The sequence below is a fragment of the Panthera onca genome, chromosome B4 (assembly GCF_046562875.1).
Source record: "Panthera onca isolate mPanOnc1 chromosome B4, mPanOnc1 haplotype 2, whole genome shotgun sequence".
NCBI classification, from domain to species: domain Eukaryota; kingdom Metazoa; phylum Chordata; class Mammalia; order Carnivora; family Felidae; genus Panthera; species Panthera onca.
Genome location: NC_138345.1, coordinates 141,406,278 through 141,428,911, shown reverse-complemented (window position 1 = coordinate 141,428,911; position 22,634 = coordinate 141,406,278). Strand labels below are relative to the sequence as shown.

The 22,634-nt window shown below is 46.5% G+C and overlaps 1 protein-coding gene across 2 annotated transcripts in view; it reads right to left on the bottom strand.

Moving 5' to 3' along the window:
* The window catches only part of MAPK8IP2 (mitogen-activated protein kinase 8 interacting protein 2), a 29,163-nt gene extending 6,530 nt beyond the window's left edge, over positions 1 to 22,633 (bottom strand). Inside the window, exons 1-3 of one of the 2 annotated variants that reach the window (XM_060656006.3) lie at positions 2,805 to 3,106; positions 1,725 to 1,830; positions 145 to 426 (exon numbers count right to left, since the gene is read on the bottom strand). In XM_060656006.3, the coding sequence (XP_060511989.1) occupies positions 145 to 426; positions 1,725 to 1,830; positions 2,805 to 2,869 (453 nt within the window). In that variant the 5' untranslated portion in view covers positions 2,870 to 3,106. Of the gene's footprint in view, positions 1 to 144; positions 427 to 1,724; positions 1,831 to 2,804; positions 3,107 to 22,395 lie in introns of those variants that run through there. The other variant, XM_078449227.1, reaches the window with a different exon arrangement.
* Position 22,634: the final 1 nt, after the last annotated feature.

The window sequence follows — 22,634 nt, the reverse complement described above, 5'->3', positions numbered from 1 at the left end:
TGGGGGGGAACAGCAGTAAGACAGTGGTGCCGAGGAGGGTCTCCAGCTCTCAGGGGTAGGACAGGCTGTCGTGGGGAGCAGAGTTCCAGATGGTGGAAACCCAGGTTTAGTTCCAGGGTGCTGTAGGTGGGTCTGGGTGCTCACCTGGGCTCCCAGTGTAGTCAGGTGGAGCGTGGTGGGCCGATTCTTGTGGGGCTCCTCCATGGAGGGGGAGGGGATCAGGGCCTCCTCTGGGGCAGGGGCCTCTAAGCCAGGGCCTCCTCCCTCCTTGCCCTCCCCTTCTCCTTCCTCCTCTTCTTCCTCCTCCTCCTCTTCTTCTTCCTCCTCCTCCTCTTCATTGTCATCGATCATCTCAAACTCCTGGAAGTCGTCCTGGAAGGAGCAGATGGGGTGCGGCTGCTCCGAACGTCCCAGGGAGAGACTGTCCTGCAAGAAGGAGGGACAGGCAGAGCTGGGCCAGAGCTCAATAGTGACTGGGGGTTCCAGGTGCCAGGAAAGGGGAAAGCAGGAAACTGTAAGTTAAGGGAGGGAAGACTCCAGTTCACTCTGCTCCCCATCAACTGATCAGTTGTTTATTTGTTTGTTTTTCAACCCGCATAAGATACAAAAGGACTCCTTCAGTTCTTGCTAAGAGCCCAGACTCTTAAGCTTAAGTGACAGAAATTCTCAGAGCGGCCGCAACCCACCTGCCATCCTCATGTTGCTCCCAAACCTCGTCACATTTGACACCAACACTCCTGTCTTCATAGCACTTTGACACAACTCACAATTACTCTACACCCCCAGCAAGCTGCAAGCCTCACCAGAGCAGGGCCGTGTCCATATTGTGTACCCTACACCGAAAACAAGACTTAGCCTGTGGATGCTAAGTGGAATGCATGAAGACAGCCCAGGATAAGCCAAGCTTGCACCCACCTCAGGGCCTTTGACACAGTTAATCACTTTCCTCCACTCCCTACTTCCCTCACCTGCCCAACCCCAGCTAGTCGTCCCTAAGGGCAAGGTTGTGTGCCATTTCCACCAGAAAGTCTCCCTAATGGCTTCAGTCTCTGTTGAGTTCCCTTCCCCCTCAGTGCACCTAGGAGCCCAGTCCTTGATACTCAGGCAGCCAGCCATTGCCTCTTATGACTTTCTCCCCTACTGAGTTAGAAGCTCCCAAGGGCAAGGGGTACACTGGTCCCATTCTCCTTCCACACACCTGGAAGCCCCCAGCACTTGCCACATGGCAGTTCCTCAGAAATGTTCTAGAGTGAGTAAAAACAAAAACGTGGAGAAAGGGAGGGAGAAGAGAAGAAGAAGGGGGAGATGGGGAGGAGAAAAGATTAGGGGTGGAGACGTAGGGCAGATAGATGGAAGCTTGAGAGATGGGGATAGGGTTAGGAAGGAGATGGCAGCTGGAAAGGGTTAGATCTTCCTAGAAAGTAGTCTGAAGACAGAAGGCACCCAAACCATAGGCACACCTCCCCTCCCCCAAGCTAGCCCAGTGACAGGGCTAGGGGAGGAATGCTAGGGACAGCCCTCTGTGGAGGGCATAGAGTCTGAGAAAAGAGAGGTTTGATATCAAGGAAGACCCTGGACCAGGAGGCCAAAAGGGAGGGGGGAGTCAAAGGATTTCTATTTCAAGGCTGAGCGCAGACCCACCCTAAAACTCCAAGTGAGCATTAAACAGATCCGAAGTGAGGTTCTCCCTTAACAGGGTTCCATGACCCCAGCCCATTTCCCACCTTCTCGCAGTGGTCCGAGTCATAGCTGAGGCCCAGGCCACAGTCATCGGTGATCTCAGACAGGTCCTCATCGTCAAATTCTTCCAGGCTTATGTCCTGGGGGGGCCTGGGGAGGGGACCAGGGTCAGAGAGCAAGGACAGGGCTCCTGAGGGAGCCACCACCCCTGGACTCCCTCCCTGTCTGGAGGCTGGTCCTAAGGAGGAACCCCCAGCTGCTAAGCCCCATGGTCTCCAGAAACCCCAATTCTCAGATCCACATCCTGCCATCACCTTGAACCCCAAGCTCTGCTCTTCAGTGGATCCCCCACAATCTGAGCGATGACCAGTCCAGAAGAGCCATCTGTCCCCCCAATCCTCCCCACCCCCTCCTCCTCTCTCCTCCAGGCTACAGGCCCCTCTGGGTCACAGCTTCAGCCCCAGGGGAGTCAGTCTGAGCAGAGTGGGGGAAGGGGGGGAAGGGGGAGCTGAAGCTGCAGCAGCAGAAGGGGGGGGGGGGGTGCGTTCAGGTGGGCCTGCTCTGAGAGCAGAGTCTAGCCACTTTGTCTCCCATTCTGTCTAAGGCAGGTCTACACCCAAAGGTCCAACCTTCTCCCCACCTCAGTCCCTTCCCCCAGGGCTCCAGGCTTGATTTCAACTCTCTCCCTCCCGGAGCTTTACAGGCCAAGACAGGCCTTCAGCAAAGAGAGGCCCAGCAAGGCCAAAAGGACACTGCCAAGCACAGAGGGCGGCTCAGCATCCTGCCCAGACAGGCTGCCCCTCAAAGGCTCAACCCAGGTCCTCCACCCTTGAGGGGTCAGCTGCCCCAGCTGGGTGCGGCACAGGGTCCTAGCGGGATATGGGGGTAGGGGCATTAGGCCTGGAGAAGGGGGAGAAGGGGAGGACAAAAATAGACCCTGAAGGGAAGGAGGATGATGTACAGGAGTCAGAGGCCTTAGGACCAGACAGGGGACTGGGGCTTGGGTCCCCAAAGGCGATGGGGGTGGGGTGGCAGGCCCGGGTCGGAGGAGGCTGGGGATGGGTCGGGGCGGGGGCTGTAGGAAGATAAGGGCCTGCCGAGGCCCGGGGCGCCAGAGTGCGTACCTGCAGCCTGGCGGCGACAGCGAGTGAAAGGTGGAAAGAGAAAACATCTCCGCCCGATCCGCCATCTTCTCCGGGGAAAGGCCTGCCGACTGCGGCGGGGGGAGGGGTGCGCGGAGCGACGGCCCCGCACGCCCTTCGTCGCTCCCTCCCTCGGTCCTCAGCCCTCCCCGAGTCACCTCGTGACACGCCCTGCGACACCCCGCCCGCCGACACACCTCGACACCCTGCCAGGACACCGCGGCAGGCGAGCGGCAGCGCCGCAGGGGGAGGGGAGGAGGGGAGGGAGGATCCGGGAGAGGAGGGAGGGGACAGGGGAGGGAGGGAGGGGGACGGCGGGGAAGCTGGTTGGAGGAGAGAAGATGGTTTGACTGAGAGGCTCTGGTTCGGGAGCGGTCGGGTTTGGGGTTTTTTTCGGGGTGGGGGGAGCAGGTGAGAAGCGGATTGGCGGGGATGAGGGTTAGGTATATGTACAGGAGGGTCTGCGGGTGGGGAGACACAGAGTGAGACCCTTAAATGAGAACCCTACGGTGGGAAAGTGGAGGAAGGCAGCTGTCTGGGTCCACAGACCTCTGGTTAACCGTGGGATTGGATTGTGGGGGCTCGTGGAGGGGCGGGTGCCGCCCCGGAGCTGAGCTGACGTCCGGAGGAATCAGAAGAGTTGGGGTCCCAAGCCTGGGTCTGAGGGGATGGAGACCGAGGCTGGGCTGGCTGCGGGTCCTAAGGGGCTGAGGGAGCTGTCCGCCTCTGGGTGCTGATCAGGGCTGGTTGGAGCTGTCCCACAAAGGGTGCTGATTGGGCCGCCAGAGATTTCTCCCTAAAACGTGCTGACTGGGCTGGAGGAGCTATTTCCCTGACGGGAGCTGATCACAGCTGAAGGAGCTGCTCTCCCAAATCTTGCTGATCGGTGCTGGACAGATACATCTGACCCGGGGATGCTGAGCTGGCTGGATTCGAAGTTAATCACACAGGATGCTTGATTGAGACTAACACGGAACTTTCAGGACACAGTACAGACTACGCAGACTGGACCGAGGTACTGTTGGGAATTGGGTGATAACCCTGATGCTATGTTCATTCAACTAGAAAAACTATTTCTTGAGCACCAACTATGTGATTGGCATTGTTCAGGATACTGACGTGTTCTGGCTTGTTACGGAGCTGTGTGGGGAGAGCGATGGTTGAAATGGAGCTCAAAGAGTTAGATTAGGTCAGGGTCAGCAGGTATTGGGGCAGGGGGAGGGCAGATCAGTGTTATGAGTACAGTTGACACAGACAGGTTGGAGGGGCAGTTTAGGGAAACATTGTGGAGAAGACTTGGCTAAAGAAGGAAGCTGGAGTTTCAACAAGAGTGCCATGAAAGTATCCTTTTCCCCCCTTGATGGAAATTATGTGCGCTGACATTTCTTTGTCTAAATTATTTCTGTGGGAAGGATGTGGCTCTTGAATGATTAATGCCTGGAAACCACAAGGCAGAAGGAGCTCTTGCAAGTTGGGAAGGGCAACATCATTCTTTGGGAAAGAAGACCTATGGCCAAGGGTAGACTGTGCCTGCTTTTGTGCCTAATCACAATTTACATTTCATCTCAATTATGGTATTTTTCTAAGAATGGTACTTAATAGTTTATGTTATCCTCCCTAATGAATGAGAACTACAGGAGAGCAGAGACACTATCTTATCTCTCTTTGAACCTCCAAAGAGGTTCTTCTTTGAACCTCCAAAGAGGTTCTTCTTTGAACCTCCAGTGCCTGGAACACAGCACATGCTCAGGAAATGTGTGAGTGAGCAAATGAATGAATGAGAGGGCTTATGGACTTCACCAGTCCATAAATGGGGCATTAAGTCCTTGTCTGCATGCTGTCTTTTCAATTTTAGGAGCACTAAGAACATTCCTCATTTCTGAGGTTCAAGGAGTCTGGACATATTAACAACTCCATGACTTTCCCCCACAAAACTCCAGATCACTCCCTAGAATTCACAGAGTTTTTACCCCAACTTCCCAGACTTCCTTTCAATCCTGTCTTGTCGTGAAACTAGACATCCACATAAATGGTCCATCCAACACCACCATGGTAAGACAGTTCCTTGACTTCTGATCAGTCAACAGTCTTCAACTCTTTCAATTCTAGCAACCATAAAGAGCCTCAGGATTTACTTCTGCCTGGAATTGCACCAACTTTGAATCCTTATATGTCTAAATTCCATCTCAAATTATCACTCCTACAATCCTCTTCAAGCCTCTCCACTTACTTCCCTCCCTCTTATCAGATGATACACCTGCGGATTCCAGGAGTATAAAGGTCATGAAGTTGGGGCTCCCACTCCTAATTTTACCTGTGAAGTCTTCCATTTGCCCCCAGAGCACAAATGGAAGGTCACCAGCCTTAGAGTCTGAGAGACTGTGGTACTAATCTTTATCTTGCCATCAATTCTCTGAACATGGGAAAGTTACTCAATCCTACAGACCCCAGTTTCTTCATCTATACACTGATGCTATGAGGATCACGTGAGATAACACATGTAAAGCTCTAGGCATGGACCCAGATCCCAATCATGATCATTCAATATTCCTTCTCTCCCTGCTCCTCACCCTGGGACCCGTTTCCTCCCAAACCCTCAGGACTCTGCTCTTTCCATCTCAGAGATACATTGATATGAAAAGGCAAAGTCTCCTGAAGGAGTTTATGCTCCTTACATCTCCTACATTTCTTCAAATCTACACGTCACCTCATGTGATCCTCATAGCATCCTTGTATGGATGAAATAACAGATCCAGAGAGAGAGCTGATCAATCCCTCCTTGAAGTTCTTTCTTCCCTCAGCCTGTGGGCCCCATGCACTATTGGTTTTCCTCTTGCCTTCCTAACCACCCATTGTCAGTGTCCTTCCAGACTCCTTTTCCTTCCTTTAAACAACTCCACCACTTTAATAATTTGGTTTGCTCTATGGTCCACTAAGGTATGGACAGTTACTACAAAACACAAAATTGACTGGACTTATGTGGGAAAATTGAAATAGCAACACAGTTTCAGCAATCCTCAGCACAGATCAATTCTAAAAAATCAGAGGACGTTTTCTGACAATTTTCTCATAGATTAGAAAATAAGTGCAAACTAATCTGCTTTTATTCTGTTCATATACCATAGAAGTCCCACACACAAAAAAAGCAAAAATGCCAATGGCTGAAACTATGAACAGAAATCTATAAAAAGGATGAAAAGCTTAAGAGCCACACTTTATGGGGAATGCTGTCATAACCAATAACTTCACCACCTCCTGAATTTTTTTTAATGTTTATTTATTTTTGAGAGAGAGAGAGAGACAGAGTGTGAGTGGGGGAGGGGCAGAGAGAGAGGGAGACACAGAATCCAAAGCAGGCTGCAGGCTCTGAGCTGTCAGCACAGAGCCCAGCGTGGGGCCCGAACCCACAGACCACGAGATCATGACCTGAGCCGAAGTCAGACGCTTAACCGACTGAGCCACCAGGCGCCCCACCACCTCCTGAATTTTGATTTTAGGCATCCAGTTCTCTGACCAACACCTCCTACTTTTCTTGCTTTCTTACTATTATCACAATGACACCCACAATTCTTTGACCCAATAAGAAGTGGATTTTTTTAAAAGCATTTTATTCTGCATACAGTTTTGCAGTCATAAATTTGGGATTTAAAAGTCCTTGTCTGGGGCTTTTGGTGTGGTGTGGTTACTGTCAGAGATCAGCTGGCCTGGATGTCCAAGATGGCTCACTCACAAGGCTGGCAGTTGATACTGACTATTGACTGAGAGCTCAGCTGGGGCTGTCAACCAGCACCTACACCTGGCCTCTCTGGCATGGTATAGTCTCAGGGTAACTGGACTTTTTACAAGATGGCTGGCTTCCTCCAGAGTGAGTATCCTAGGAGGGCCAGGCAGAAGCTGCATGGCCTTTTATGATATAGCTTTGAAAGTCATATGGCATCACTTCTGCTATATTACCTTCATACCTATTGGTCAAAGTAGTCCCAAGACCCTCCAGATTCAAGAGAGAGGTCATAGACCCACCTCTCAGTAGGAGGAGTGTCAAGGAATTGGGGGCCATGTTCTAAAGCCACAGATCTCCAGTATGGTGACCCTCTCATTGTTCTCATTGCCATTCAACCTCTTCTCTCTTGCATCATCAATGTCTCCTTCTCTTCTGGATCATTTCCATCAGCAAACAAGCAAAATCTAGGAATAAACAAGGAATCCACAGTCATGGGGTTTACAGATATTGTTATGCCTTCAAGAAAAAGACAGTAAAAGAATATCCTTTATGGTTTAAGAAAGGAATCTCACAAACAGTTATGCCTTTCAGAAAACAGATTTCTACCAATAAGGAAAATGGTTATGACAATAAATCAGAGTTGAAGTTTTTTAAGGGATTGTTACTCTTAGGAAATAGCAACAATCTCTGAAATCTCAATGTCTTAAAACATTTCATTCATACAGAGTAGGACACCCAAAGACAGTTACATAAAAATTGAATACAGAAGAGGACTGTACGTTTTCACATGAGTCTTCACACTTGACCAGTATCATTGTCCCACATGGGACTATACTGGAGCCTTGACAACATGAATCTCAGAGACCTTCCCATTTGTTGTGATGAGTGCAAAGGGACTACCCCAGCAAAGCACCCCAGGAAATATCAGGCTGGGGAATATTTGGTGAGAATGGCTTCTCAAGTTTCCCCTGTCCTTCCCAAAGACACACTAGACAGTGGTCAGCCTGACCAGGGAGAGGTCCTGAAAGGTCGTGGGAGGCCCAGAGTGGAGATGTGCAAGGCCTCTTCCACTCACAAACTTGCTACCCTAGAAATTCCAGCATAATTACCTTATTTGGTTGACAAAAATTGCCTTTATCAATCTTGCAGCACAGACTACAGGTTAGATAACAAGGACCAGGCCACTGGCATGATGCCCCTTTTTCTCTTCCCTGCCTCCTCCTCCCACCCTGTCACCTTCATTTCCTGTACCTCCAAATAAGCTACTCGCCCCTGAACCCTTGTCCCAGCCCCTATTTTTGAAAGAATCTGATCTAAGGCACCCTTTTACTTATGACACCCAGTTTACTCTTAACAAAGCCTAAAGTTAATGGATGTTTCTATCCTCTTCCTGAACAGCATAAAGATCCTAGAAGACTCTAACTGGATTCACTGCAGTCCCAATTAAATTTCATTGTACATTTTAACTTTCCTTTTAGAGACACACAAGGAATTGTTATTTTTGCTTTAAAAAAGTTTTTTTTTTTCTTCTTAGTGTTTTTACTTATTTTTGAGACAGAGAAAGACAGAGCATGAGCAGGGGAGGGGCAGATAGAGAGGGAGACACAGAATCCGAAGCAGGTTCCAGGCTCTGAACTGTCAGCACAGAGCCTGACGCGGGGCTGGAACTCACAGACCATGAGATCATGACCTGAGCCGAAGTCGGACGCTTAACGGACTGAGCCACCCAGGTACCCCTAAAAAGTTTTTTTAATGTTTATTTATTTTTGAGAAAGACAGAGACAGAGACAGAGCACAAGCAGGGGAGAGGCAGAGAGAGAGGGAGACACAGATCTGAAGCAGACTCCAGGCTCTGAGCCGTCAGCACAGAGCCTGATGAGGGTCTCAAACCCACAAGCTGTGAGGTCATGACCTGAGCCGAAGTCAGATGCTTAACTGACTGAGCCACCCACGTGCCCTGGAATTGTTATTTTTGCTTTAAAGAGTCAATGTTTACTTAGATCTACCCAAATGTTTACCTCTTTATGTATTCTTCCTTACTTGCACCTCAGACCTTCCTGTGATACCCTTTCCTTTTGCCTGACATACAATATTTAGCATTTTTTTAATTGGGAGCTCTGTGCAGTAAACTCTCCATTTGTCTAGGAAATTCTTTATTTTGCCCTAACTCCCCAAAAATCATTTTACTGGATACAGAAATCTAGGTCAGGTAATTTGTTGCCACCAACATCTCAAAGGTATCATTCTGCTGTCTTCTGAATTGCCTTGTTGCTGCAAGAAGTCATTTCTCAGTCCCCCATTCTCTTGAAGACCATTTCTCTTTCCTCTCCAGCTTCATTTAGGACTTTCTCCTTTGTCTTTGGGTTTCTGAAGTTTCAATACAGTGGATCTAGGTGTCCATTTGTTTTTGTTTTTTTTCTGCCTGAGGTTTACTAACCTTTTTTTTATGTTTATTTATTTTTGAGAGAGAGAGAGAGAAGCAGAGAGAGTTAGAGGGGGAGGGGCAGAGAGAGGAAGACAGAGAATCCTAAGCAGGCTCCAGGCTGTCAGCTCAGAGCCCAACATGGGGCTCGAACTCATGAACCGTGAGATCGTGACCTGAGCCAAGATCAACAGTCAGACGCTTAACCAACTGAGCCACCCAGGCTCCCCCTGAGCCTCTTAACCATATGGATTTCTCCATATAGTTTCCTCAGTTTAGAAATTTCACAGCCAATGTGTCCTTGAATATCGCCTCCCACATTTCCTCTTTCTCACCGGGGGCCCCACTCAGACCCCGTGGACCTTCTCATTCTAGCCTCTGTGGCTCTTAATGCCTGTACATCTTCCAGGCAATATCCAGGATAATTGATTCTCATTTATCTCTTAGTTCATGCATTCACTCTTCAGTTGTTTATTATTTGCTGTGTTATTCAAGCTGCGCACTGAGTTTTACATTTATTTGAAATTAAAATTCAAGTGAAACATAAACTAAATTAAAACTTTCATTTTAGAACTTCTGTCTGGAACTTCTTTTCAGAAAGTTTGATTATTCTTCATAGTTTCTAAGTTTCCACACATATTTTCAGCCTTACCATTTATTACTTAAATGATATTGAACATAGGCCTTTTGTAACACATTTGATAATTCCATTACCTGAAGCGTACTGTCTGTGGTTACTGCTGGTTTGTTCTCATGATCCCTCATTATCATTCATCACCTTTTTTTTTTTAACTTAGGGATGCCCATTAGCCTTGGGATTGCATTCGTGGGAAACTCTGTGGCCTAGGAGGAGGTAGAAACCACCAGGGAGAGTTTGTATTTTGTCTACCAGGCACCTATAAGCATTAGCAACCTGAGGTCACTCTATATTCAATGTCCCATCGAAGGGTTCTTGGAGCACCCTGACCATATGAACTTGAACTGCCAACCTACATGAGGGCCAGCTTCCTCTTCTAAGTTTTCAGCATCTCTGTCTCTCTCTTGCACACACACACACACACACACACACACACACACTCACACTCACACACACACACACACTCACACGCGCACACACACACACACACACACACACACACACACACACACTTCACTTCACCCCAAATTTGAAATAATTTTCTTTGCACTCCCCGAAGGACAGAGTATTTCTCTAATTCACCCTAATACTGAGGGTTTAACTCTTTGAAGTCCAAGGTTTGCAGAGGATTGGTTTCTTATTAAATTCTCCTCCTTAACAGACTCTGATTTGTCTCTGTCTTCTGCGTTTCAAAGGGTACATATTCATTTTCTAGGGCTGCCATTAAAAAGTACCACAAAGTTGGTGGCTTCAACAACAAAAATTTGTTCTCTCGTATTTCTGGAGGCTAGAAGCCCCAAGTCAACATGTCAGCAGGGCGAGACTCTCTCCAAAGGCTCTAGGAAAGCGTTCTCCCTTGCCTCTTCCCAGCTTCTGGTGGTTTCCAGCTCCTTGGTTCATAAATGCATCCCTCCAGTCTCTGCCTACATTGTCCCATGAGCTTCTCTCCTAGGTTTTTGTGTCTGTGTCCAAATATCCCTATTTTTAAAATTAGTCTCTATTTTTAAAAAAAAATTGTTGATTGAGGGGGGGACACAAGTGAGCATGGACAGAGAGACAGAGGGAGAGAAAGAGAGAGAGAAACGGGGCTCACCAGAAGTGCAGCCCGAACTCACCTGAAGCAGGGCACGAGCTCACAAAATGTGAGATCATGACCTGAGTCAAAGTCAGATACCTAATGACTTGAGCCACCCAGGTGCCCAAATTTCTCTCTTATTATAGGGATACCAGATTAAGATATCCCTTAATCTGGTATTAGGGATTAGGACCCACCCTAATCCAGTGTGACTTTATTTTATTTTAACTAATTTTATCTACAAAGACACTATTTCTAAATAAGGGCACTTTTTTTTTTTAGGTAGGCTCCATGCCCAAGGTGAGGCTTGAACTCATGACCTTAAGATCAAGAGTTGCACACTCCACTGACTGAGCCAACCAGGTACCCCAATACGGTCACATTCTGAGGTTCTGGGTGGGTATGCACTGTGGGGGAGGACACTATTTAACTATTTATTCATACCATAGGCTATAAAACCCCAATCCAAGTTCTCTCTGTTCATCAAATGGCTCTGATCAAACACAGTATGCTGTGCTCCACTGCCCCTCTGGCCTCCCTTCTTACTTCGTCCCTTATTTTCTTATTAGATCATCAATGACTTTTGAAAACACTTTTTAAGAAAACAGTTTGTCCTACATTCTTTTGCTGAAGTATAGCTGACACATAATGTTACATTAGTTTCAGGTGTACAACATAGAGATTGGACAAGTCTATGCATTATGCTGTGCTCACCATCTGTCATCACACGATGCTGTTACAAGACCACTGACTGTATTCCCTATGCTCTACCTTGTATTCCCTTACATTCCCATTTATCCCATAACTGGAAGCCTGTGTCTCTCACTCCCCTTCACCCATTCTGCCCACCCCCCACCCCATCAGTTTGTTCTCTGTATTTATGGGTCTGTTTCTGCTTTTTGTTTGTTTTGTTTTTTAGATTCCACATATAAGTGAAATCATATGGTATGTGTCTTTCTCTGTTTGACTTACTTGACTTAGAGTAATACCCTCTAAAGTCCATCCATGTAGTCGCAAATGGCAAGATCTCATTCTTTTTCATTGCTGAGTAATAATCCATTATATGTGTACATGTATGTGGGTATATATATTTTATATGTATGTGTGTATAAAATATATGTGTGTATATATCCATTCTTCTATCATTGGACATTGGCTGCTTCCATATCTTGGCTATTCTAGATAATGCTGCAATAAACATATGGGTGCATATATCTTTTTGAAATGGTGTTTTTGTTTTCTTTGGGTAAATACCCAGTATTAATTACTGGATCATACGGTATTTCTATTTTTAATTTTTTGAGGAACCTCCATACTGTTTTCACAGTGGCTGTACCAGTTTGCATTCTTACCAATAATGCACGAGGATTCCTTTTTCTCCACATCCTTGCCGACACTTGTTATTTTTCGGTTTATCCTTCATTTTATGGGGCACCTGGGTGGCTCAGTTGGTTAAGCATCTGACTCTTGATTTCAGGTCCAGTCACAATCTCATGGTTGTGAAATTGAGCCCTGCGTTGGGCTCCACACTGGGCATGGAGGCTGCTTAAGATTCTCTCTTTGTCTCCCTCTGCCCCTCTCCTATTTTCGCATGCTCTCTCTTTCTCTCTATATCTCAAAAAAAAAAAAAAAAAAGCCCAAAACATTTTCATCAGGAAGTTCTATTTAGGAATCTAGCTTGCCATATTACATTTGCATTCATTTTATGAAAAGAAACTATAAGGGTGCCTGAGTGGCTCAGTTGGTTGAGCGTCTGACTTTGGCCCAGGTCATGATCTCACAGCTCGTGAGTTCAAGACCCACGTTGGGCTCTGTGCTGACAGCTCGGAGCCTGGAGCCTGCTTCGGATTCTGTGCCTCCCTCTCTCTCTGCCTCAACCCACTCACATTCTGTCTCTGTCTCTCTCAAAAATAAATAAACATTAAAAAAAATTTTTTTAAAGAAAAGAAACTACAACATATAAGACTAGCTCAAGAAAATTAATGAATTATATGTCTATTTCACTTACAAGCATATATACAAAATTCCCAACACAATACTAGATAATGAAACTCAACAGTTTATATTTGTAAATGCGTTCTGATCCCAGAAATCCAAGGATGGTTCAATATCTCACTTTCACTTCCAATGGTAACCCACCACATTCATGGACTAAGAGAAAATTTGCATAAGCATCTCAATAGATGTGAATTTTATAACATTCAACAATTATTTATGATTTTTAAAGAATCATTTATTATTTTTTAAATGGCTTCCAGCCATTATGGAATAACTGCTATCAGACTTTCCTTCCTTCCAAAGGGGGTGTGTAGGAAACCCCAGAAAACTGAACAAAATATAGGGAGCAACTATTTTCAGACATTGGACAAAGGACAGCACAGGACTGTGTTCCCTAAGGGAATCAATGACATAAAGCCTATGATTGCCCTCATTTTCCACATAGAGGAACTTCTGGACTGCAGGAACTTCCAGAAATCAGAGTGTGGCAGTCATGATGAGTTTAAAAGACAGAGTTAGAGCTTGCAGAGGCCAAGGTATTTGCAATTTTCAGACAGAGAGAGAGAGGATCGACTCAGAGAAAGAGTTCCAGAAATCTTCGATAGGGTCCCTCCCCCAAGTTATTCTACACAAGCAGCCTGCTGTGTAGTATACAAGAGAATACTCTTCAGTGCCCTCTCCAGATGTGAACATGAAGCATAAAACAAGGAAGAACCCCAAAGGACAGAGCTGGGAGCTTTCAAAACAAGTAACTTTCTCTTCTTCCAGGGTAGAGGTCTTCATTATTCATGCTTAATAGGATTTGGAAATTGCCACAGACCATAGACTGATATATTTCCCATGTTGCCTTTTCTAAATAGAGGTTTTATCCTTTTATCCTATTCTTACTCTCTCATTGCATATTTGGGACACATAAAATATTTTTCAGTTTATAAATCACTAAATTTATAAACTACTGTACATTGATTATGTTGGGAGAACAAATAACATATCACTTCATTTTTAAATCACTGGACCACAAGAATCTACATCAGACCCTTTTGAACAAACAGTACATAACTCAGAGAACCTAAACTGTGAGCTGGATGCTGCAACTGTTGGAACTGTTACAAATCCCCTTAGGGATGAAGTGAGCTTGTTCCACATACAGGAGAGTGCACAGATAACAAGAACGGCCAAAAGAGAGTACTGCAGCCGAAACTGCCAATTGTCCCCCAATATCTCTTCTCCTGTTCCTCTATGATTTTAGAATCCCTGATTTTCAGTCAGCCATTTAGCCTTCCAAAATAAATATGTATTTCAGTCCCCCTTGCACTAGTGGCACAGGGCAGCATCCAGGTACTTCCCTTAGGAGATCACTGGCATGAGGCATTTGTGCCCATCCTTATCCTTGCTGGCTAAAAATGGAAGCACTTGTTGGAGCAGTCATCTTGGATCATGAAGTAACCTTGGGAATGGAGGACATAAAGGCAGAAGAAAATAAAAGAAACCTAGATCTTTACAGACTTCATGGAATAGAGCCACCATTCAAGCCCAGGGATGGCTACCTCTAAACTCTTACATGAGATAAATAAAATTATCTTATGTAAACTGCATAAAATTGTACATGTTGTGTACTGTGTGATTCCAGGGACCCCACTTAGTGTATTCTGTGTGTTCAACCACACACAGCAACACTAGAATTTCCCTTTTACTTAAGACACTGTTATCCTGGGTCTTTGTGATTCATGGCCAAACAGTATTTTAATTGCTACAGAGCATAAAGTAGGATAATCAATTTGGGGAAAAGTTTAGCAATACTTAGTAAAACTGAAAATACACATATCCTATGGTCCCTATGATATACTATTACAGTGCTTCTCAAAATACGGTCCGTGGACCCTGGAGTTTCTAAAGGTTAACAAGGCCCAAATTATCTTTGTAACACTAAGACGTGACGTGTCTTTCCACTGTGCTGGCATTCGCATTTATTGTGCAAAAGCAATGGTTAGGTAGCATAAATCAAAGCTGGGGTACCAAACTGTAACAGTAATCATTGAATTCTTCACTATGGTCAGAGGTCGAAGGGAGGAAAAAGCAGTTTCACTTAGGAATTTTGTTGATGAATGGGGCACCTGGGTGGCTCAGTCGGTTAAGCGTCTGACTCTTGGTTTTGGCTCGGGTCATGATCTCATGGTTCCTGAGTTCGAGCCCCACGGTGTGGAGCCTGCTTGGGATTTTCTGTCTCCCTCTCTCTCTCTGCTCCTCCCCCACTCACTCTCTCTCTCAAAATTAATAAACTTCAAAAAAAATAATTTTGTTGATTAAGCAATAAAAAATTTTAATTTTACTGTCTTGACACTTACCAATTCTTAATATTCAGGGTGATGGCATAAAGGACTACATACTAAAGTACAATCGTGTCATAGCTACTTTACATCATTGTTTATCTGGGCTGCTGAATGCATCACGTTTTTCATGAAACACCATTTTGACTTAAAAGAAAATGGACAAATGGGGCACCTGGATGGCCCAGTTGGTTAAGCATCTGACGCTTGATCTCACTCAGCTCAGGTCATGATCTCATGGTTGTGAGTTCGAGCCCCACGTCGTGTCGAGCCCCTAAACTGTGTTTATTCTCACTTGGGTATCTGGAAGACACTTTCTCAAAAATGAATAATGTAGCATGTCACTTCAAGGAAAAGAACTGATAGTATTTGATAAAATTTGAGTTTTTATGGGGCACCTGGCTGGTTCTGATTAAGCATCTGATCTCAATTTTGGCTCAGGTCATGATCTCACAGTTTGTGACATACAGCGACACATTAGCATCTGCACTGACAGTGCAGAACCTGCTTGGGATTCTCTCTCTCTCTCTCTCTCTCTTTCTGCCCCATCCCTGCTCACATATGTTCTCTCTCTCTCTCAAAATAAATAAATAAACTTAAAAAAATTTTTGAGCTTTTAAGCAAAAATTAGAATTTTGGAAAACCTGTGTCTATCACCATGAGCTTAAAGTTTCCCAATGCTTAAATATTTTTTGATAATATATAATAAAATGTGTCCAAATTTGGAAGATCTATGTAACTTAGTGAGCCAATATTTTCCAAATAACCAATGGATGAATGATGTTTCAAAATTATACGTAAGTAAAAGATCCATTCAGCGTGAATATAACATACTTCAAGTATACAGGCAAAAAAAAAAAAATGAAACCATGCTCAAGGGAGAAAAACTATTGCCCTTTTCAACTGTAATATCCAATACTGGAGCAGTATGAAGCAAACAGCTGGGAGCTCTGAAGGAAAGTACTGTGGGGGGCTGAGAAAACCATGTCCCAATGGACATCCACATCCTAACCCAGAACCTGTCAATGTGACCTTATTTGGAAAAAGGATCTTCACAGAAGTGATCAAATTAAAGATTTTGAGATGAGGAGATGATCCTGAATTACCCAGTTGGCCCTAATGTGATCATAAGTTTCCTTATAAGAAAAACAGAAGGAGATCACATAGTCAGAAGAGGAGGAAGCGATGTTGACCCTGGAGGCAGAGCCTGGAGTGGGGCAGCCACATGCTGAGGAACATCTGTGGCCACCAGAGGCCAGAAGAGGCCAGAAGACGCAAGGAATGGACTCTCCCTCAGAGCAGCCCTGCTGCCACCTTGATCTCAGTCCAGTGACCCTGATTTCAAACTTCTGGCCTCCAGGACTGTGAGAGAGTACATTTCTGTTGTTTTAAGTCACCAAGGTTGTGGTAATTTGTTACAGTGGCAATAGGAAACTAACGGTGACCCGAGAATATTAAGCTGAGACCAGCTGCTATTGAAGCACAAGCATATAGATGCCAATTGAGTCGTGGGCACAAATGAGACCAGTTAGGGTTCACAGACCCAACAGACCTGACACATATCAAATATTTTACAGCCCTTCACCATCTTGAAAGGAAATTCATGACATAATCTAACATATTTTCAAATCAACATAATGGATTAATGAAGAGAAACAGAGACGGGAGACTGGCGGCCATTAGATACATAACAAGTCTGTTCCAGCACATTCTCACCTTCTCACAGTGCAGGCTGCCAATGAGTCCAGGCTCCATTCAGCCAACTAAGCACAGTTACAACTTATCCCAGGGCTTTAGCCCAAACACTGAATCCAGAATCTGTTTGGAGTAAGTACACCCGTGTCGATAAATTTGAACTAATCTACAATTCGTTCTTGGCTTTGTATCCTTGTGATCCATTCCCACACATATTCTCCAGTATTTTTTTGTGGATATAAATTGGCAAAAATCTCTGTTCTTTTATTGTGTGTCTTTGTTTGGGTTCTTCCGAAAGCAGAGCCTAAGGCAGAGACTTGGGTATAAGTGGTTTGCTCAGGAAGTGATGCCATGAAATGAAAGTGAGGGAGGGGGTGAGTGAGACAGGAAAGGAGGAATCAAAACATAGTGTTCCTGAGGTCACTGCTCTGGCTAACAACCTTGACTTCACCAGGACCTCCTGAGAAGTGTCCAGAATGTCTCCTAGGATTCTCCAATTATTCACCCACTGCCTTCTGTCCCCAGCCCCTGGGGTTACCTCTAGAGACTGGGCTGTGCTGCTAAGCAGGTCAGGTGGGCTCCTGTGGTGTCAGAGAAGGGCTCGGGCAGAAAGTGTAGATATACAGCAGGTGCCAGGGAGGCATCTCTGTAAACCCACTGTAATTAAAGGTGTGCTGAGGGCATTAGTCAAGACACCAGCCCTTACAGCCCTCAGATCTACTGACGCGCCACATTAAGTCCAATCTGTCATGATTCTTCGAGGTGAAGGCTGGTCGCAACCTCTACAAAAGCCTTAACAGAACAAAAATAGTCCATACTATTGCAGCTGCTCCTGAGGCTATAACTCATACTCATTATTATCTCCCTTCTCTGCCTATTCTAGACTTCCCTCACCCTCAGCCAGCATTTGATGAAGTTACCCAGTCGTTCATTCCTGGGGGTTCTGAGCCCTTGGTTCCCTTGCCCTTGGCAGGCTGAGGCTGCTGAAAATGTCTTTTCACTGTTATCACTTGGCATGGAAGCAACCAGACCCCAAAGTAAATCCTCAAAGTACCAGACAAACTCTTGAAGGCCCCCTAAGTAGCAGTAACCCTATCTCCTCATAATCATCAGGATCAATTATCCACTCCTTCTTTGCCTGCTGGTTCACAAGCATGAGGAGCTCAAAATGACCCTATAGGATTTTCAGACTGAGGTTCTGTGTGGGTGTCCTTCCCTGGAACCAGTGGAGTCCCCTCATGGAAATAAATGTTCTCTACCTGGGAACAGCAGAGTTTAATTTTGCAGAGACAGAATGTGAAAATTCTACAAACTGAGCTTTGGATGATGAAAGGATCATCTTTGGATGATGAAAGGATCCCGATGCTCTGGATCACTGAGCATGATGATGAAAGATATCCCAACCCATGGGTTCTTAGACCTGTGTCTTTGTTCCTGGTTACCTATATTGCATCTACTGGGGGGTAGCACCATATACCGGGCTGTGATTCAGTGTATGTATCTGAACTCCTTAAGGTACTCTCCCAGAGCTAGGACCTTTGCTAGAAAGATGTCATTCTATCCATTAGATGGGCTGCTTGTGGACAATGCAGGATATTAGAGAAACAGTGGCTCCCATGGCCATTCACACATCATTGTATCTCTTTCACTGCAAAATGAGTTTCTTTGCCCAAGATAATGTTATACATGATCCTATGTTAGTAAATCCAGCATTCTCTAAGCTCCTGGATAGGGACGTTACTCTGAGATACTGTGGATGTGTGGATGTGTGGATGTGTGGATGTGTGGGTGTGTGGGTGTGTGGGTGTGTGGATATGCGGATACATGGCTGTGTGGCTATGTGGCTACATGGATATGTGGATATGTGGATATAGGGAAGCAAACCCACAGCCAGAGCAGGTGTCAGTTCCAATAAGGATGAATCAATGCCGTCTCCTGGGTGGCAAGGGTCTGCCAAAACCAACTTGTCACTGAGTCATCTAGGGATGGTGCCATATTGGGGCTCAGCACTGATACTGGCTGCTAAGAGGTCAGAAATTCAGTGACCATTAGTAATAATAATTCAGTAATAACTAAATAAGCCTCGGTAAGAGAGAGCCCATGTTAGTGGACATAACTTGCACTCCTGCCAACATAGCAACTCCATTCACAGGCCCACCATTTAAGCACAAGGGTAGCCAAGAACACAGGCTGGATGACATCTATCCATCCACCGTGTCATTCAGTGACCCCTCTGCAGTATTAATATGAGGCACAAAGATGCACACATTTGTGACAACTTCATAGGCTCGTCTTCTTTTCCAGAATTCCTTGTCTCCAACATTCCCCTCTTGCTCTTTCCAACCAGCAAGACATCTGTCACCACTCAGAACTTCATGTGCATTCTTTCTTTAGGCCACTACTCTGTCCACCCCACTCCCTCCCTACAAAGTAGATATCCAAGTGTACTGCTCGAAGCTCTGCCCTCTAGAGGATTTCCCCCCATTACTGTCCTTTAGAGCCACTTTGAATGGGGCCGTAGTGCAGCAGTGATTCAGATCTGAATTCTTCTTCCTGTCTTCTAAGATAGAGGCATCAGTGCCACAGAGACATGGGGGCCACGGCCATCTCTTCCTGTAAATGACTGGTGCTCTCTGAACAAGCTTGGATCCCATTCTTTTTGTGCAATGAATTGCTGCTGAACCTACCCAACCCATTGGCTTCACGGATCTGTCAAGATCTAGCTCAGGACAGGCAGTTTGGGTCACATGGTCATTTGGTGCCCCATAATCAGGCGCTAAGTCTCTACTTGGGTCCAGCAGTGTGCCAGAAGCTTCTTTCAAGCGGTGAGTAGTTCTCTACTGCAGCAGGCACGGCTTTGCTTCAAAACCCTGCGTATGCACTACAAATCTGTGGGAGCGTGCCAAAGGTGCCATATAGGGTCGCTACCTACCACAAATAAGCCCAACACTAACGCACTGGTTCTGCTAAGTGGCAGGGGAACCCATCCTCCAATCTGGATCGGCAGAGCCCTCCTTTGTTCTGGACTCCACTCTAAACTGACAGTTTTTCAAGTCACCCAACAAATGGGTCAGAATAGTATTCCCAAGTATGGTACACGCCAGCTCCAAAACCCAGAGGTGCACCAAGTACTATGCGTCCTTCTTTGTGACAGGGTTGCAAGATACAACTTCTCCTCATCTTAGAGGGGATACCCTGGCTCGCCCTACAACAGTGCACCCTGAAAACTTCACTGATGACAGGCTCCACAACTTCTTTTAAGTTTTTATTTATTTATTTACTTCAGAGACACAGAGAGTGAGTGGGGGGAGGGGCGGAGAGAGGGGGAAAGAGAGAATCCCAAGCAGGCTCTGTGCTGTCAGCACAGGAGACCGAGGCGGGGCTCGAACTCACAAATCTGTCAGATCATGACCTGAGCCGAAACCTAGAGTCAGATGCTTAACAAACTGAGCCACCCAGGCGCCCCAGCCTCACAACTTCTGAGGGTTTCTCTCTCATCCTCTGCCATGCATTGTTTTATCAAGGACAGAATACTTGTCCCTTCCTTCTTCACCGTGGCCACTTAGCACGATGTCATCAGTGTTATGTGGAATGTCTGGATGATCGAGAGCTCAATGGATTAATTGTGACGGAGAGCAGGAAAGTTAAAACCGGCTTGAAGTAAGACAATGAATATGTTCAGCTGTTCCTCCTATAAAAACGTGAGATGCTTTTGGGAATCTACTCTTTACTACTGGAAATTGAAAAGAATGTTCACCAAATTGAGAACTGCATCACTAAGTGCCAGCGGTGCATGAATTGGTTCCAGTAAAAATATCTCACCTGACACAGCTGCTGTGATTGGGGATACCACTTGGCTAAGTTTGTGGTGGCTCACCACCATTTCCTTGAATCCACCTGGATTCTGCAGGGGCCATTCAGGTGAACTTAAGATGTAACGGGCATTACCACTTTATGTCTTTGAGAGTGACAAATCTCTGCAGTCCCACCAGGAATGCAGCACGTTTCTGCTTTAGTATTGTGGTAGGGTCCCCTCCCTAAGGAAAGAAAAAAAACCTCAAGGCAACCTGACTATACGCATACGTGACAACATCCGTTGTGATCTTGTAACATGAGACCACTTAATCAGACTACATGTTTGTGTGTTACCATATATGGGACACCAAGAGGTAAAAAATATATATATTTAAAAAACTACACCACGAGGCATTCAGGGCTCAGTTCTTTGGGTACGAACCCAACTGAGCGGTGCCGGCAGGAATAAAGTTGCTTCCTGGAAAGAAAAGCCTCGGTGTCACGACTCTTCGTGCAAGAATCTTGCTACAGTGTTCTAGAGGACGTGAGAGTCGGTGGGGGGGGGGGGGTAGTTTCAGGGGCTTCACTTTGCTCATCCTCCCACGATTCTGATTCCACAGGTCAGGGATCAATGTATAGGCTCTGCCCACTGCTAGGTATAATTATCCCAAGATGTACTGGGACCAAAAAAGTAACCACAGGACTTGGGTCAGGATTCCATTTATTATGTGGCTTCCACAGTCCCTACTCTAACCAATGTTTCATGATGCTTCAGGTACCTTGGCACAAGTGTCTCAGATCCTGTATCTAACAGCTCTTGAAAGGTCTGGATAGTCCCTTTCCCAAAGTAAATTATTTGTTAAGTGGCTCTAGGTTCCTCTGGGGAAGGATTAGAGGACTTTTTTTTTTTTTTCATATGCTTTCAGTGGCATCACAGGATCCTTCCTTGAAGGACCAAGCCTCCCTTTCAACCAGTGGACTCCAGGTCTCAGAACTGGCTCAGATTTAAACGGAGTGAGGGATCGTGATTTCCACAGCAGCAACTGACATCTGCCTTCTGCTCACAAATTCTTTGTTTCTTTCTGGTTATTCAAATCAATTAACACTCTAGTCAGCTGCCTATCTATTTTATCCCAAAGAACACTATGGTCCAACATGCATGGCCACAGATCCCTAGGGTCAAGTCATTCCGGTTGCCACTCCAGTCTGCAGCAGAAGCAGAAATGCAGGAGGTTGCGTATTTTAGGTGGGACCCCACCAAGGTGGGGTGAGTCTGATCGGTCCTCAAACTGCCAAGGTGGGCCAAGGAGACGTTATACAGCACCAGGTGTTTGCTCCAAGGTGTGCCTTCTCCTGGATTTGATGTTCTAACTGGCCTAGGTCTGGAGGCAAGGGTAGTGGAGTCGGGCATGAAGACATTGGTTTCAAGCACGACAACAAGAGCTTCCTCTCAGAGGTGCGCTTCAACTTACAGGACAGCCTTAGCGGTGATTAGGGATGGAAGGCACCTGGAGTCATCAGAATTGTCCCAAGGGTCCCAAACTCTCACTCAACAAATGTTTATTCGGCACCTACCACGTGCCCCACACTCTCTGCTCCACGGAGGGGAGTCACACACACCGTCTCCTCCTCCAGGTGGGACCCACACTCAGGATCGGGCGCTCAATGGCTGTCCTGCTTGCTCGACTTCCCCGGGGGAGGGGTTGGGGCGCAAACCTAGCCAGCGAGTGGCCGCCGCCGCCTGCGCTGCCCCGTCCGCTCCCCGAGGCTGGCGAAGGCACATCTCCGTTCACCGGCACCTCCCTGGGTACACCTGCCCTTTAGCACCCGGCCCACCCCGCTCCCGCCAGCGGAATAGCTCGCGCGCTGCCTGAGGACACACCGCCCGGCCCACGTGACCCACCTTCGCGACGCGCCACAGGGCAGCGCACCCAGCTGCTCAAGACACTTCTGGTCGGCCCACGTCGTTTCCTCGGCTCCGGCCGCAGGCCAAACAGCTGCCTGTCTTTTCAGCGGCCCCGCCCAGCGAGAGAGGTCATTGGTCTTCGCCCGGAGCAGGGGCGGGACGCTCCCTGAGCACGCAGGATTTGGCTTTCGGAATAGGTACGCGACCAGGGTCACGGAGAGAGCCGAGCGCCGCCG